General features: G+C 50.0%; 8 protein-coding genes across 8 annotated transcripts in view; 6 read left to right on the plus strand and 2 right to left on the minus strand.

The window, feature by feature from the left end:
- Window positions 1–728: 728 nt before the first annotated feature.
- Window positions 729–1079, minus strand: PtrM4_022050 (HrpB7 domain containing protein; the record flags this gene model as incomplete). Its single annotated transcript, XM_066103493.1, has 1 exon — window positions 729–1079. The coding sequence occupies one exon, from the start codon at window positions 1077–1079 to the stop codon at window positions 729–731; it is 351 nt and encodes a 116-aa protein (XP_065965695.1).
- Window positions 1080–3517: 2438 nt separating this feature from the next.
- Window positions 3518–3751, plus strand: PtrM4_022060 (uncharacterized protein; the record flags this gene model as incomplete). Its single annotated transcript, XM_066103494.1, has 1 exon — window positions 3518–3751. The coding sequence occupies one exon, from the start codon at window positions 3518–3520 to the stop codon at window positions 3749–3751; it is 234 nt and encodes a 77-aa protein (XP_065965696.1).
- A 238-nt stretch (window positions 3752–3989) lies between these two features.
- PtrM4_022070 (uncharacterized protein) lies at window positions 3990–4746 on the plus strand (the record flags this gene model as incomplete). The annotated part of the gene is made up of 2 exons (XM_066103495.1): window positions 3990–3997; window positions 4056–4746. The coding sequence occupies 2 exons, from the start codon at window positions 3990–3992 to the stop codon at window positions 4744–4746; spliced, it is 699 nt and encodes a 232-aa protein (XP_065965697.1).
- An 803-nt stretch (window positions 4747–5549) lies between these two features.
- Window positions 5550–6815, plus strand: PtrM4_022080 (uncharacterized protein; the record flags this gene model as incomplete). The annotated part of the gene is made up of 1 exon (XM_066103496.1): window positions 5550–6815. The coding sequence occupies one exon, from the start codon at window positions 5550–5552 to the stop codon at window positions 6813–6815; it is 1266 nt and encodes a 421-aa protein (XP_065965698.1).
- Window positions 6816–6902: 87 nt separating this feature from the next.
- On the plus strand, window positions 6903–7652 carry PtrM4_022090 (uncharacterized protein; the record flags this gene model as incomplete). Its single annotated transcript, XM_066103497.1, has 1 exon — window positions 6903–7652. The coding sequence occupies one exon, from the start codon at window positions 6903–6905 to the stop codon at window positions 7650–7652; it is 750 nt and encodes a 249-aa protein (XP_065965699.1).
- A 414-nt stretch (window positions 7653–8066) lies between these two features.
- On the plus strand, window positions 8067–9731 carry PtrM4_022100 (uncharacterized protein; the record flags this gene model as incomplete). Its single annotated transcript, XM_066103498.1, has 1 exon — window positions 8067–9731. The coding sequence occupies one exon, from the start codon at window positions 8067–8069 to the stop codon at window positions 9729–9731; it is 1665 nt and encodes a 554-aa protein (XP_065965700.1).
- Window positions 9732–9856: 125 nt separating this feature from the next.
- Window positions 9857–10511, plus strand: PtrM4_022110 (Dimer-Tnp-hAT domain containing protein; the record flags this gene model as incomplete). The annotated part of the gene is made up of 2 exons (XM_066103499.1): window positions 9857–9878; window positions 9955–10511. 2 exons carry the CDS (start codon window positions 9857–9859, stop codon window positions 10509–10511), a joined length of 579 nt encoding a protein of 192 aa, XP_065965701.1.
- Window positions 10512–11052: 541 nt separating this feature from the next.
- Window positions 11053–15202, minus strand: part of PtrM4_022120 (Dimer-Tnp-hAT domain containing protein) — a gene marked incomplete at both ends in the record, with an annotated part of 4889 nt that continues 739 nt past the window's right edge. Inside the window, 10 exons of the mRNA XM_066103500.1 lie at window positions 11053–11055; window positions 11083–11612; window positions 11654–11904; window positions 12020–12479; window positions 12527–12823; window positions 12883–13229; window positions 13909–14181; window positions 14331–14598; window positions 14673–14701; window positions 14767–15069. Of these exons, the coding sequence (XP_065965702.1) occupies window positions 11053–11055; window positions 11083–11612; window positions 11654–11904; window positions 12020–12479; window positions 12527–12823; window positions 12883–13229; window positions 13909–14181; window positions 14331–14598; window positions 14673–14701; window positions 14767–15069 (2761 nt within the window). The remainder of the gene's footprint in view (window positions 11056–11082; window positions 11613–11653; window positions 11905–12019; window positions 12480–12526; window positions 12824–12882; window positions 13230–13908; window positions 14182–14330; window positions 14599–14672; window positions 14702–14766; window positions 15070–15202) is intronic.

A 15202-nucleotide genomic window follows, 5' to 3' on the forward strand; every position in this document is an offset into this window, starting at 1 on the left:
ACGCAAGCTATCAACAGCGTTTCATCCGCAGACAGACGGACAGACAGAAAGAACGAACAGAACCATGAAAGCATATCTCAGGATATACGTCAATCATCAGCAAACCAACTGGGTTTCGCTTCTGCCTATGGCACAAATGGCATACAATAACAAGCTTTCAGAGTCTACAGGACAAACTCCGTTCTATGCAAACCACGGAAGACACCCAAATCTCTTTACACGCACACTTCCAAGCCAGAAAACGGAAGCAGCTATCGCCACAGCCGAGGAGCTGAAGGCAGTACATGAGTTGCTACAGAGCAAACTCGAGACAGCACAACGACAAAGCATTTCATATGTCAACAAGAAACGAAAAATGGCACCTCAGCTAAAGAGGGGGGATAAAGTTTATCTACGCACGAAGAATCTTCGCACGAAACGACCAAGCAAAGGACTCGACAACGTCAAAGTCGGACCATTTTTGATTCTCAATCGGAAAGGACCAGTTACGTACACACTCGACCTTCCACCAGACGCTAGAATACATCCCAGGTTCCATGTAAGCCTCTTAGAACCAGCACACCCAGATACGCCATTACAGAAAACCTTCCACTACGAAACGGAAGAAGAAAACGAATTTGAAGTCGAGAACATTGTCACACACAGAGTTGTGGACAACGGCACAGAATACCTAGTCAAATGGTTAGGATACCCAGACAGCGAGAACACTTGGGAACCGGACACAAACCTTACGAACTGCCGCCAGCTACTTGCGCAGTACCACCGTAATCAAGACCGGCGAACTCGGAATCATCCCCAGAGAAAGTAGGCATAAAGACGCCCCAATCCAATGCCAAAGTACCAGGCATAAGACCGTCTTCCAGATGCGCTACCTCTCGATTCAACGCCTCGACCGCTTCCAACGCCTCGATATCCTCAACAAACTTTCCCGACTCATCAACCCATTCTTGCTCACGACGCTTTAACTGCTTACGCTGCTTGCGAAGACGATCCTTCTTCGCACGCGCAGCCATCAAAGCATCCAATGCCGCAGACTCTGCAGCATCCGCTTCGGCCTCTTGTTGTTCAAGACGCGCCATCTCCTTGTCCAACTTTTCAAAGTTCGGGACAGGAACTTCCACAGGAACGCACGACTTCACACCGTTGCGATAACAATTTCCACATTCTTTCTTTAACGACGACATCCGACACTCGAGCCCCCGCTTCGCACAATATTGACAAGACACCATCGCGATTGTACCGACTAGGTTGATTCGGTCACCAAGGGTATGACGATGGGCGGTACTTCTGGAAACCATGACACGTCAGCTCATGAGGACATGAGATTAGGAGAGGGAGGATAGTGTTACGAACCTAAGGAGAGGACACAGTGCAAGATATGAAGGGCAGAAGGATGGAGACCTTGTCGGAATCCCTTCTCAGACAAAGGCGTACAAAGGTGTACAAGGACCAATGACGTAAGCCTGCCCCGCATCCCACAAAGCTTGGCGGAACGCCACCATGGGACATGTCACGTGTGTCCCAAGGAATCCACGATGTACCACGAGGTCCCACGCATGGGACAGTGTAGGACAACGTAGGACGTATAGGACATAGGACATTCGTTAGTATATAACAATAGGCAATGAGCCCTTACGGTTCATTGTGTTCAACTTTGAAATCTAAGGATTAGTACTTGATTCTCAACTCCCCGTATATTACATCGATCTACCAATCGTGCTATACACCCTCGTGTCCATCGCATCACTCTATCCCCGAGAACCAACCCAAGATCATCTTCGGACGACCTTCACAAATATACGCCCCGCGGGCTCGCTGTTAGATGTACGACTTCTAATCTATAGCTGCCTTAAGTTTCTCGCCCTAGCGTTTCTAGATAAGGGAGATAGTGTTGCTATCTATTGTGACAACGTAGCTGTTAAAGTTAATCTTATTATCCTTAGTAAGGACCTCTTTCTCCTTCGCGTTAAAGCAGAGCTCGTCTTTCTCCTTAGCAGCGAACTGCTCGTCGGATAGACTAAGCGTATCGTTAGTCTAGATACCTACAATCCTAACGCTAGCTGCCGTTGACTTAGAGATAAGGAGGCATAGGTTATACGTAGACGTCTCTATCTGCAGCTTGTCGGTGTGGTGCTTAAAGTACGTAGACCACTAATACACTCTAGCTTCTGCGATACCGTACAGAGGCTTGATCACGACTATAATTGTCCTGTCCGGGTACAATCCGCGGAGCTAAACAGGGAGGTCAGCGATGATGGTCCGCTAGAGGGCACTATTAGACTAGGTATACGCCTAGGTGATATCTCGGAGCTATAGTATCATGCCCTCAGCAATAAGAGACGGAGCGAGGGCAATAATAAGACGTTGGCTCGCTCGCTAGATAGTTGTCAGATATTCACTCTCATCTGGAATACTGATGAAATAGGTAATGAATGGTGATGATGTTGATTATTGATTGTGTCTTGGTTCTGTCTACGGTTGTGGGCACACCTAGGGGGTGCCAAGCCTTCCTGTGATCCGATTGGCTCTCACAGATGCCAGGTCGCGCTAGTCTAACTGTTGCGGTTTGTGAGGCAAGGGTATTGCGCATGTCACGTGCGTTGTCCTGGCGCTCCTCCCTCCCCTCCATGAGCACCTTCTCCCCTCACCAGCATCAGAGATACGTCATGTAAATAGACCCTGATTATGGCTACATATAAGGTGGCCATGACAGCACAACAACAACACAACACAATATACTCTAATGACTGCCTCGCGCGGTTACACTTTAATTGACTGCATTGTACACCAACAGTTATGAGCCCGGATTGCGACTAAAAAAGCTCGCTCACTCACAACGACTGACTGGCACCTACGATCGGGATCAACATTGATCATACTGTACGGAGCCGCCGACCTATTAACAGGCACCCACGATTGAGGTCACGATTGATTATACTGTGCGGAGCCGCCAAACCACTCATACACACTATAGACGATGACGATTGAGTCATCAGACCCTGCGGTCACCCGAGTGACTGTCGTCCTCGATCGAGCTAACGACTGGCACAAGTGGCTGTTTATTCGAAAGGATACTGCACAGAAGCATAAGCTCTAGCAGTACGTGGACCCTACCACGAAGGCAGCGGACCTGCCTACGTTACTAGCACCAATCAAACCACAGCTTACGGATCACGCTGCTGGAGCGACGTCAATTGCTCACCTTACTGCCGCGCAGCAGAAGCTGTATCAATGGGAGTACGAGCGATGGGAGCGCAAGGACCTTGAGTTCAGGCGTTAAAGAAAGGCTCTCGCTAAGTTTAACTCTGAGATTAGCAAGACGATCGCTGCAAAGCACCTTTACTTGATCGAGAACAAGGACACGCTATACGAGCGACTGACGACGCTCAAGAAGCACCTTGCACCGTCCGACGCAACACGACAACGCGATCTAATCGCACGATACAAAGCCCTTCAGACGCCGCCACGCAGTAGAAAAGTTGAGGAGTGGCTACGCTCTTGGGTGGAGGTCACCAACATGTGTATCTCTGCAGAAGTTCCTGAGACAATAGGATCAAGGGCACAAGAAGATTTCCTTGTCGCCTGCAGAACGATCGATCCTGAGTATGGTACGTCAGGCCTGCGAGCCCTGATCGACCTGGAGGACGCTGGCACTGCCATCCCATCAGTGGAAGACTACGTCAGCAAGTTCACGACCTACCTCAAGCGTGTGCGACCCACAGTCCGCAACAATCAATTAAGTGGGTCCTAGAAGGTTCAGATTGGATTGATTGATTACCGCTTTAAGCCTAGTAGTTACCTATAGGAGTTTAAGCCCTACCTAGATAGGTAAGTGGGTCTAGGAGAGTGACCGGATTGAATTGATTGTTGCGGAGTCTAGTGCGACCGCTGTCGACAGGACTTAGCTCAATGGCAGCGGAGCTGGACGTTGCGAAGTCTTAGCAGCAGAACAAGGATGCTAACAACAATAGCAACAAGACGAAACCAAAATGCCCATGTGGCTTAAAACATTACTAGGTTGACTGCTAGTTGATCAACACAGAGCACCCACGAAGGCCGAAGACCTACGCCAATGCACTTGGCCGAAAGAAGCTCGACGCCGCCCTGGCCGCCGACAACGACTTGAGAGACAAGATCAACAAGGCGCTCGACAAGTGGCGCGCAAAGCAGCAAGAGAGTGGAGGGAGCATCGCCATAGACGATGGCAACCGTCCCACAAGACCTACAGCGAACACTGTACGATACATAATACAAGACCAAGAGCGATCTGCTCAGGACTACAACGAGACGACTCATAATAATCGAGTCGAAACGAATACAATTGCAGACGATAGCTTAAAGCCAAAAGGCAACCTCTACACAGCAGTGAGCATGGAAGAGGATATCGACAAGCTCAGCAATCGATGGATCCTTGACCCTAGCTCCAACACTCACGTGATCAACACTGAGGAATGGAGTGGATGGACAAGGGAGTACAACGCTGTCGCTACGGACTTTGTCGGAGCTGGAACAGGACGTGTCCAGATCACAGCCTGGGGAAGCATGGAGCTTATGGCAAACACGCCAATAGGTGTACGATCACTAAGACTTACTCACGTCGCTTACGTCCAAGGCTTTATTACGAGCCTAATTAGTCTGGCACGCTGCCGGAAGCTTGGCATACACTTTGATTCAGGACGGGATCTACTGTACAAAGGCGACCCAGGAACAGTACTTGCTTATCTTGAGCATGATAGAGGACACTAGCTAGTGGACGCTGATGCCTTTAGTCGCCCGAAACCGATGTTGCTGTCATCTTTTGGCACTACCTACAGACCTTCGAAGGCTCCGCGCCCAGACCAGAAAGTCGATGCTAGGATGGCACACCAGATGTGGGCTCATCCTGGCAAGAAAGCGATCGAAAAGCTTACGTCGAATGTCGATGGACTTGTTATTAAAGGCGACACTAACGACTTCTGTGCTGTCTGTACAGAGTCTAAGTTAACGAAGCAGATATCTCGAAGACAGCAGGAGGATCAAGCACAGAAGCCCTTCTACCGGATTGCTGTAGATGTAATTCAACTATTGCCACAAGGAGAAGCATGCCTCAACGGTGATCGATGGGCTAGACACTCCGTCGATCAATACTCAAAATGGCACCAAGTGTCTACTTTCTCAACCGATCAAAACCATTCCTAAGTCGATAGTTGATCCAGGACATACGCAGCATACAACGCGTCTTTGATTGCGACATAACCGCTATCAAGACAGACAACGAACGTGGATACGGCACATCGCCAAACTTCCTAGAAGAACTTTGCAGAGACCTTGGTATTCGATACGAGCCACGAGCCGAGTACACAGAGGAGCAGAATAGACTAGCAGAGCGAGTGGGATCGCTGCTTGTCATCCGAGCCAGAGCCATAAGGATCCAAGTAGGACTACCAAAGTCCTTGTCCTATGAGCTGCTTCGAACAGCAGCATACGTCCTTAATCGGACACCAACTAAAGCGCTGCAATAGAAGACACCATACGAGATTGTATGGAAGACGAAGCCAAAGGTTCAACATATGCGTCCGATTGGATGTCGAGCCTACGTTCTTAACCGATCACTTAAGCGCGGAGACAAGCTCGAATCGAGAGCGCTTATTGGCCACCTAGTTGGCTACGACTCTACCAACATCTTCAGGATCTGGCTGCCTACCAAGGACCAGGTCATACGCACGCGAGATGTTGTATTTGAACCCACGAAATTCTACGATGGTCCACAGGGCTACGCTCGCGAATCTATAATCGAAGAGGTTATTGAGCTTCTATCGTTTCCAGAGGAGTTCGAGCTAGACGACATAGCTATCGAAGACCTACTGACTTCTAGACAACGTCGTCAACAACAACCTTCACATGCATCTGCGCTCCCAGAGTCACAGATGGGGGGTGAGGAGATAGAGCAAGACAAGGAACAGTACGAAGGAGGACTACCGACTCCAGAACCCTCGAATTTGAGTCTACACAACGATCAAGACTTAATCTCAGAGCAACAGGCCATAGACGAGCAGTTAGTTCAAGAACAACAACGCAACGTTGTACAGGGATCTCAAGACATTTCCGCGACTCAGATCGAAGGCTACATACCTGATCGATATAAGAACAACGCTCCAAGACGTCGAAACCTTGATCTCAGCACGGATAATATTATTGAAGGTCCACGCCGTACACGAAGAATCGCTGATCTCCAAGAACCAGAGAGATGGCACTCTCACGCTGTCACATATGGAGGATCAGTTGACAACTATCTGAAGGCATTCTCAACTGCCCTAAGGGCTGAGCCGACAACAAAGATACATTGCACGCAGGTGCCGAGAGCTCCACAATCATATCGAGAGCTGGACCATCATCAGTTTGGAGAGCAGTTCCGAGACGCTGCACAAAAAGAGTATCGCGAGATATGGGGCAAAGGCTGCTTCGCCAAGACTACACAGACAGCAGAGACTGCTAATGCAGAGGTGCTACCCCTGATGTGGGTATTCACATACAAATTTGATGAGGATGGCTACCTCTATCGATTCAAGGCACGACTTGTGGTCCGTGGTGATCTGGAACAGCTGTATGGAGACACCTACGCTGCCACATTAGCCGCTCGAACGTTCCGAGCACTCATCGCAATAGCCAATCAGTTTGGACTAGAGCTGCTCCAGTACGACGTACCGAATGCATTTCTTAATGCTACACTTAATCGAAAGCTTTATGCTGAGACACCAGACGGTTTCAAGAAAGATGGAGAGCTACTACAGGTGCTCCGAGCCCTGTACGGACTGAAGGAATCACCGCTTCTATAGTACAAGGACCTAAGAGAGACACTAAAGTCTCTAGGCTTGACGCCTATACTGGGATTTCCATGCGTCTACGTCAATAGCTGGTTGATCATGTTCGTCTACGTTGACGATATTGTTATGGCTTTCCACCCATCAAACAGACATCTACACCGAGAGTTTGAGAAGAAGCTTGAAGAGCATTATGGCCTGAAATGCCTCGGAGAGCTCAAGTGGTTCTTAGGCATACGCGTCGTTCGAGACATCAACGCACGCACAATTCACTTGGTGCAGGACGCCTACATTGACAAGGTTGCTGCCAAGTACAACATTATCTCAGCTGGCCGCCCTTCTGAGGTGCCTATGCTGGCGAACTATCTGGAACAGTCTCTGGAGGAGCCGAACAAAGCTCGGACAAAGACCTATCAGGAGCTTGTAGGCCACCTTGCCTACCTGACACAGCATACCCGACCTGACCTGGCACGCGCTCATGTCATTCATGCGTCACATTTGATCAATCCTGGTCAAGCACATGTCGAATCTATTCGAAGGGTGTGGCGTCACATACTTGAGACGAAATATCGAGCCCTACAAGCGCAAGCTATTAATGAAGTGGAGATTCAGGAATACCTGGCCACACCGCAGGACTATCGCGATCCTATCTTCTTTGGAGCATCTGATGCCTCCTTTGCTGACGACGTTGAGACGCGCCGGAGCTCTCAAGGATACGTATTTCAGCTCTTTGGCATGACTGTTGACTGGAAGTCAACACTCCAACGCACTGTTACGAAATCAACAACGGAAGCAGAGCTTCTCGCTCTATCACTCGCTGGATCAGAGACAGACTTTCCAACAAGCAAGTAAAGCAAGTCACCGCTCTAAACTTGCAGACTTTCCAAAAAGCAAGTTGACTTGGATTACTTGCTTGACTTGCTTGGTTTAAACCAAGCAAGCAAGTCAAGTAAGAGCTGGGCAGCTAAGCAAGCAAGTCAAGTCAAGATACTTTGCTTGCTTGGCTTACTTGGTTTACTTGGTTGTTTTAGCGTTACTGTGATGAGGGTGCTAAAACTGCTGTACGGTAGATGTCGCGATGGTTTTGAAGTGTTGCAGTTGCCTCGGTTGAGTCCCAAACAGGCTAAGCGGCTATCAAATAACGTTAGCCTTAGTCTAGCGCATTGCTCCAATCTCGACGTACGCCTGTCTAGAAGCCTATCGCAATGCAGTATCCCCTATAGCAACGCGTTTTCCAGTGATTTATACTGCCCTGATACCCCCAATATGGCCAAACGTCGCCTACCACAAACTTCTGCTCGGAGCAAACGTACGAAAGTAGCCGCTGCCACCAACAACGTCGCCTCAACTCCTGAGGCTTCACCTGAGCCTGCATCTAAGCCTGCATCTAAGCCTAGACCTCAGCGTCGATCACCTCGCAAAACCCTAGCTGCCGCAAGCCAGGCTAACGCCTCGCCGCCAATACCTACCTTCGAGTTGCAGTTCTTAGAGTCGCAGGCGGAGGCTGAGATTGTCGCGCCCACCGAGGGCAGCCGAGCTGGCACGGTGGCTACAACTGAGGCTGGAGAGGGTGGTCAGGATGAGACAAACAGCGCACTAGTTGAGAACTTTGACGGCATTGACTGGGCACGTTTACCTGATTTTATCAAGCCATTGGCGCGTTCTAAGCGCCCAAAAAGTTGGATCTTTCAGTATGGCTACCGCGTTGTTGAGCGCCATGCTACATCTCGAATCTGGTTTGTGTGCAAGTACTGCCATGTACACAAAACTATCGACGCTGGCCGTGGTGGTTTGTTTAACATTACTCAGGCTACAACCTCAGCAGCCACCCATCTCAGCCAACCAAAGCCTGGCCACAACCTTACGAAAGATGGCCCAAAGTTAGCGCAGAGAGCTCGAGGCCAGCTGTCGTTGCGGCAAGCTTTTGACGCTGGTTTAGACGTACAACAAAACACTGCTAACGCGTTTGGAAACTTCGACGTAGAGGGCTTTCGAACAGCCACTGTCATGTGGCTTGTTAACCGAAACCACCCGCTCAGCGAACTTACGACGCCTGATTTTAGAGAGATGATGAGATTTGCCAACCCAGAGGCAGAGGCAGCGTTGTGGGTAAGTAATACCAGCGTTTCTACCTTTGTGATGAGGTTGTTCCGGTCTATACGACCGCAAGTTATCGACACCCTGTCAGGCTCAGTAAGCAAAATACACGTAAGCTTTGATGGCTGGACAACAAAGGGTGGTAAACGTGGCTTCTTTGGAGTAGTCGCTCACTTTGCCGACGCAGCTGGAATAATACGAGACTTACCAATCGATCTGCCTGAGCTCGCTGGCGCCCACACCGGTGAGGCTATTGCCAAAGCTATCTCGACGACGCTCTCAGCATACGGAATAACAAGCGACCGATTAGGCTATTTTGTACTCGACAACGCTACCAACAACGACACTGCGATCGCCGCGCTCGCGCGCGAGTACGAATTTGAGTCCGCTCACCGGCGCCTCCGCTGCAGTTGTCACACGCTTAACCTCATCGGCCAGGCTATTATATTTGGCACCAACAAAGACGCCTACGGCAACACTCAAGAGCAGTACAATACCGAGGAGCAGTATATGCGAGAGTGGCGGAAAGATGGCCCTATTGGAGTGCTAGTTGACGTCATCAACTATATCAAAACGCCGCAACAGTACGAGCTTTTTCGTGGCTACCAGCGCCTTGCCAACAACAACCTGCCTGCTGAAGGGCGTCTCAAAGTACTCGAGCCAGTCAAGCCTGTCGTCACTCGCTGGAACTCATACTATGCTGCTTTTGAGCGCGCTACCAAGCTTCAAGCCGCGTATAACTTGTACGCTGAGCATCATATCAATAGGGTTATCCTTGAAGATGCGCACGCTGCGCAGCGGAATAATAAGCGGCCCGACGCCCAAACTGGATGAGATCAACTGGGCTCCGAGCTGCTGACTGGCGGTGATTGCAGAGTACCAGGACTGCTTAGAGCCGCTCAAGTACGCCACAAAACGCCTCGAGGGACGCTCTAAGGATGGCAAATACGGCGCAATCTATGAGGTTATACCCGTTTTTGAGTACGTACTCAGCAAGCTTGAGGCCGGGCGCGCCCGTTCGAGCACGTCGACTTCAACGCTCATGCCGAGGCTCCAGAGGATCACCTCAACGTCAACCTCCGCGCCGCGTGGAGCAAAGCCAACGACTACTACAACAAGCTCGACGACTCGCCCGCTTACTACGCCGCTGTTTGCCTACACCCGTACTACAAGAACTACTGCGATGTGGCGTGGGCAGACAAAGCTGATTGGCTTACTAGTGCCAACGCGTCGTTCCAACAGCTTTGGGCGGCATACAAACCTCAACGAGCACGCCAGCGGTATACAACTGCGCCGAGTAGCAACAACATAGACGAGGCAATTATTGCTATACTTAGCCGCAACAATGACCGAGAGGCTCCACTTGACGAGTTTGAGCGCTGGAAAACACAAGAGCCGCAGTGGACGCAGGAGCAGTACAACGCAGATGGAAATCCTGTCCAATACTGGATACAACTACTGCCGAAATACCCGCATTTAGCGCAGTTTGCAATCGATATCATGACTATCCAGCATCAAGCAGCGACTGTGAGCGCCTCTTCAGTGAGCTTGGCGACCTTCTTGAACCTAAACGACGTGCTCTGGGCAGTGAGCTACTCGCAGCTCTTCAATTAGTAAGGTCATGGGTGCGAGCTGGTTATAAACCGTACAACTGTAGCGAGGCTAAGCTTTCAGATGAGCAGCTTGTAGGAGATTACAACATACTAGAGTGGAACACTGAGTTTTGGTAATTTGTATGTAGCTTAATCTCTTTGTAGTAGTCAAGTAATCCAAGTACTTGCAAGTAATACAAGCAAGTCAAGCAAGTAAAAAAATCACCCCAAGCAAGTCAAGTAAAGCTATGTTTGAACCAAGCAAGTCAAGTTTACAGACTTTCCAACAAGCAAGTAAAGCAAGTCACCGCTCTAAACTTGACTTGCTTGGTTCAAACATAGGCTTTACTTGACTTGCTTGGGGTGATTTTTTTACTTGCTTGACTTGCTTGTATTACTTGCAAGTACTTGGATTACTTGACTACTACAAAGAGATTAAGCTACATACAAATTACCAAAACTCAGTGTTCCACTCTAGTATGTTGTAATCTCCTACAAGCTGCTCATCTGAAAGCTTAGCCTCGCTACAGTTGTACGGTTTATAACCAGCTCGCACCATGACCTTACTAATTGAAGAGCTGCGAGTAGCTCACTGCCCAGAGCACGTCGTTTAGGTTCAAGAAGGTCGCCAAGCTCACTGAAGAGGCGCTCACAGTCGCTGCTTGATGCTGGATAGTCATGATATCGATTGCAAACTGCGCTAAATGCGGGTATTTCGGCAGTAGTTGTATCCAGTATTGGACAGGATTTCCATCTGCGTTGTACTGCTCCTGCGTCCACTGCGGCTCTTGTGTTTTCCAGCGCTCAAACTCGTCAAGTGGAGCCTCTCGGTCATTGTTGCGGCTAAGTATAGCAATAATTGCCTCGTCTATGTTGTTGCTACTCGGCGCAGTTGTATACCGCTGGCGTGCTCGTTGAGGTTTGTATGCCGCCCAAAGCTGTTGGAACGACGCGTTGGCACTAGTAAGCCAATCAGCTTTGTCTGCCCACGCCACATCGCAGTAGTTCTTGTAGTACGGGTGTAGGCAAACAGCGGCGTAGTAAGCGGGCGAGTCGTCGAGCTTGTTGTAGTAGTCGTTGGCTTTGCTCCACGCGGCGCGGAGGTTGACGTTGAGGTGATCCTCTGGAGCCTCGGCATGAGCGTTGAAGTCGACGTGCTCGAACGGGCGCGCCCGGCCTCAAGCTTGCTGAGTACGTACTCAAAAACGGGTATAACCTCATAGATTGCGCCGTATTTGCCATCCTTAGAGCGTCCCTCGAGGCGTTTTGTGGCGTACTTGAGCGGCTCTAAGCAGTCCTGGTACTCTGCAATCACCGCCCAGTCAGCAGCTCGGAGCCCAGTTGATCTCATCCAGTTTGGGGCGTCGGGCCGCTTATTATTCCGCTGCGCAGCGTGCGCATCTTCAAGGATAACCCTATTGATATGATGCTCAGCGTACAAGTTATACGCGGCTTGAAGCTTGGTAGCGCGCTCAAAGCAGCATAGTATGAGTTCCAGCGAGTGACGACAGGCTTGACTGGCTCGAGTACTTTGAGACGCCTTCAGCAGGCAGGTTGTTGTTGGCAAGGCGCTGGTAGCCACGAAAAAGCTCGTACTGTTGCGGCGTTTTGATATAGTTGATGACGTCAACTAGCACTCCAATAGGGCCATCTTTCCGCCACTCTCGCATATACTGCTCCTCGGTATTGTACTGCTCTTGAGTGTTGCCGTAGGCGTCTTTGTTGGTGCCAAATATAATAGCCTGGCCGATGAGGTTAAGCGTGTGACAACTGCAGCGGAGGCGCCGGTGAGCGGACTCAAATTCGTACTCGCGCGCGAGCGCGGATCGCAGTGTCGTTGTTGGTAGCGTTGTCGAGTACAAATAGCCTAATCGGTCGCTTGTTATTCCGTATGCTGAGAGCGTCGTCGAGATAGCTTTGGCAATAGCCTCACCGGTGTGGGCGCCAGCGAGCTCAGGCAGATCGATTGGTAAGTCTCGTATTATTCCAGCTGCGTCGGCAAAGTGAGCGACTACTCCAAAGAAGCCACGTTTACACCCTTTGTTGTCCAGCCATCAAAGCTTACGTGTATTTTGCTTACTGAGCCTGACAGGGTGTCGATAACTTGCGGTCGTATAGACCGGAACAACCTCATCACAAAGGTAGAAACGCTGGTATTACTTACCCACAACGCTGCCTCTGCCTCTGGGTTGGCAAATCTCATCATCTCTCTAAAATCAGGCGTCGTAAGTTCGCTGAGCGGGTGGTTTCGGTTAACAAGCCACATGACAGTGGCTGTTCGAAAGCCCTCTACGTCGAAGTTTCCAAACGCGTTAGCAGTGTTTTGTTGTACGTCTAAACCAGCGTCAAAAGCTTGCCGCAACGACAGCTGGCCTCGAGCTCTCTGCGCTAACTTTGGCCATCTTTCGTAAGGTTGTGGCCAGGCTTTGGTTGGCTGAGATGGGTGGCTGCTGAGGTTGTAGCCTGAGTAATGTTAAACAAACCACCACGGCCAGCGTCGATAGTTTTGTGTACATGGCAGTACTTGCACACAAACCAGATTCGAGATGTAGCATGGCGCTCAACAACGCGGTAGCCATACTGAAAGATCCAACTTTTTGGGCGCTTAGAACGCGCCAATGGCTTGATAAAATCAGGTAAACGTGCCCAGTCAATGCCGTCAAAGTTCTCAACTAGTGCGCTGTTTGTCTCATCCTGACCACCCTCTCCAGCCTCAGTTGTAGCCACCGTGCCAGCTCGGCTGCCCTCGGTGGCGCGACAATCTCAGCCTCCGCCTGCGACTCTAAGAACTGCAACTCGAAGGTAGGTATTGGCGGCGAGGCGTTAGCCTGGCTTGCGGCAGCTAGGGTTTTGCGAGGTGATCGACGCTGAGGTCTAGGCTTAGATGCAGGCTTAGATGCAGGCTCAGGTGAAGCCTCAGGAGTTGAGGCGACGTTGTTGTGGCAGCGGCTACTTTCGTACGTTTGCTCCGAGCAGAAGTTTGTGGTAGGCGACGTTTGGCCATATTGGGGTATCAGGGCAGTATAAATCACTGGAAAACGCGTTGCTATAGGGATACTGCATTGCGATAGGCTTCTAGACAGGCGTACGTCGAGATTGGAGCAATGCGCTAGACTAAGGCTAACGTTATTTGATAGCCGCTTAGCCTGTTTGGGACTCAACCGAGGCAACTGCAACACTTCAAAACCATCGCGACATCTACCGTACAGCAGTTTTAGCACCCTCATCACAGTAACGCTAAAACAACCAAGTAAACCAAGTAAGCCAAGCAAGCAAAGTATCTTGACTTGACTTGCTTGCTTAGCTGCCCAGCTCTTACTTGACTTGCTTGCTTGTTTAAACCAAGCAAGTCAAGCAAGTAATCCAAGTCAACTTGCTTTTTGGAAAGTCTGCAAGTTTAGAGCGGTGACTTGCTTTACTTGCTTGTTGGAAAGTCTGTCTCTGATCCAGCGAGTGATAGAGCGAGAAGCTCTGCTTCCGTTGTTGATTTCGTAACAGTGCGTTGGAGTGTTGACTTCCAGTCAACAGTCATGCCAAAGAGCTGAAATACGTATCCTTGAGAGCTCCGGCGCGTCTCAACGTCGTCAGCAAAGGAGGCATCAGATGCTCCAAAGAAGATAGGATCGCGATAGTCCTGCGGTGTGGCCAGGTATTCCTGAATCTCCACTTCATTAATAGCTTGCGCTTGTAGGCTCGATATTTCGTCTCAAGTATGTGACGCCACACCCTTCGAATAGATTCGACATGTGCTTGACCAGGATTGATCAAATGTGACGCATGAATGACATGAGCGCTGCCAGGTCAGTCGGGTATGCTGTGTCAGGTAGGCAAGGTGGCCTACAAGCTCCTGATAGGTCTTTGTCCGAGCTTTGTTCGGCTCCTCCAGAGACTGTTCCAGATAGTTCGCCAGCATAGGCACCTCAGAAGGCGGCCAGCTGAGATAATGTTGTACTTGGCAGCAACCTTGTCAATGTAGGCGTCCTGCACCAAGTGAATTGTGCGTGCGTTGATGTCTCGAACGACGCGTATGCCTAAGAACCACTTGAGCTCTCCGAGGCATTTCAGGCCATAATGCTCTTCAAGCTTCTTCTCAAACTCTCGGTAGATGTCTGTTTGATGGGTGGAAAGCCATAACAATATCGTCAACGTAGACGAACATGATCAACCAGCTATTGACGTAGACGCATGGAAATCCCAGTATAGGCGTCAAGCCTAGAGACTTTAGTGTCTCTCTTAGGTCCTTGTACTATAGAAGCGGTGATTCCTTCAGTCCGTACAGGGCTCGGAGCACCTGTAGTAGCTCTCCATCTTTCTTGAAACCGTCTGGTGTCTCAGCATAAAGCTTTCGATTAAGTGTAGCATTAAGAAATGCATTCGGTACGTCGTACTGGAGCAGCTCTAGTCCAAACTGATTGGCTATTGCGATGAGTGCTCGGAACGTTCGAGCGGCTAATGTGGCAGCGTAGGTGTCTCCATACAGCTGTTCCAGATCACCACGGACCACAAGTCGTGCCTTGAATCGATAGAGGTAGCCATCCTCATCAAATTTGTATGTGAATACCCACATCAGGGTAGCACCTCTGCATTAGCAGTCTCTGCTGTCTGTGTAGTCTTGGCGAAGCAGCCTTTGCCCCATATCTCGCGATACTCTTTTTGTGCAGCGTCTCGGAACTGCTCTCCAAACTGATGATGGTCCAGCTCTCGATATGATTG

The sequence above is a fragment of the Pyrenophora tritici-repentis genome, chromosome 1, assembly GCF_003171515.1.
Source record: "Pyrenophora tritici-repentis strain M4 chromosome 1, whole genome shotgun sequence".
NCBI lineage: Eukaryota > Fungi > Ascomycota > Dothideomycetes > Pleosporales > Pleosporaceae > Pyrenophora > Pyrenophora tritici-repentis.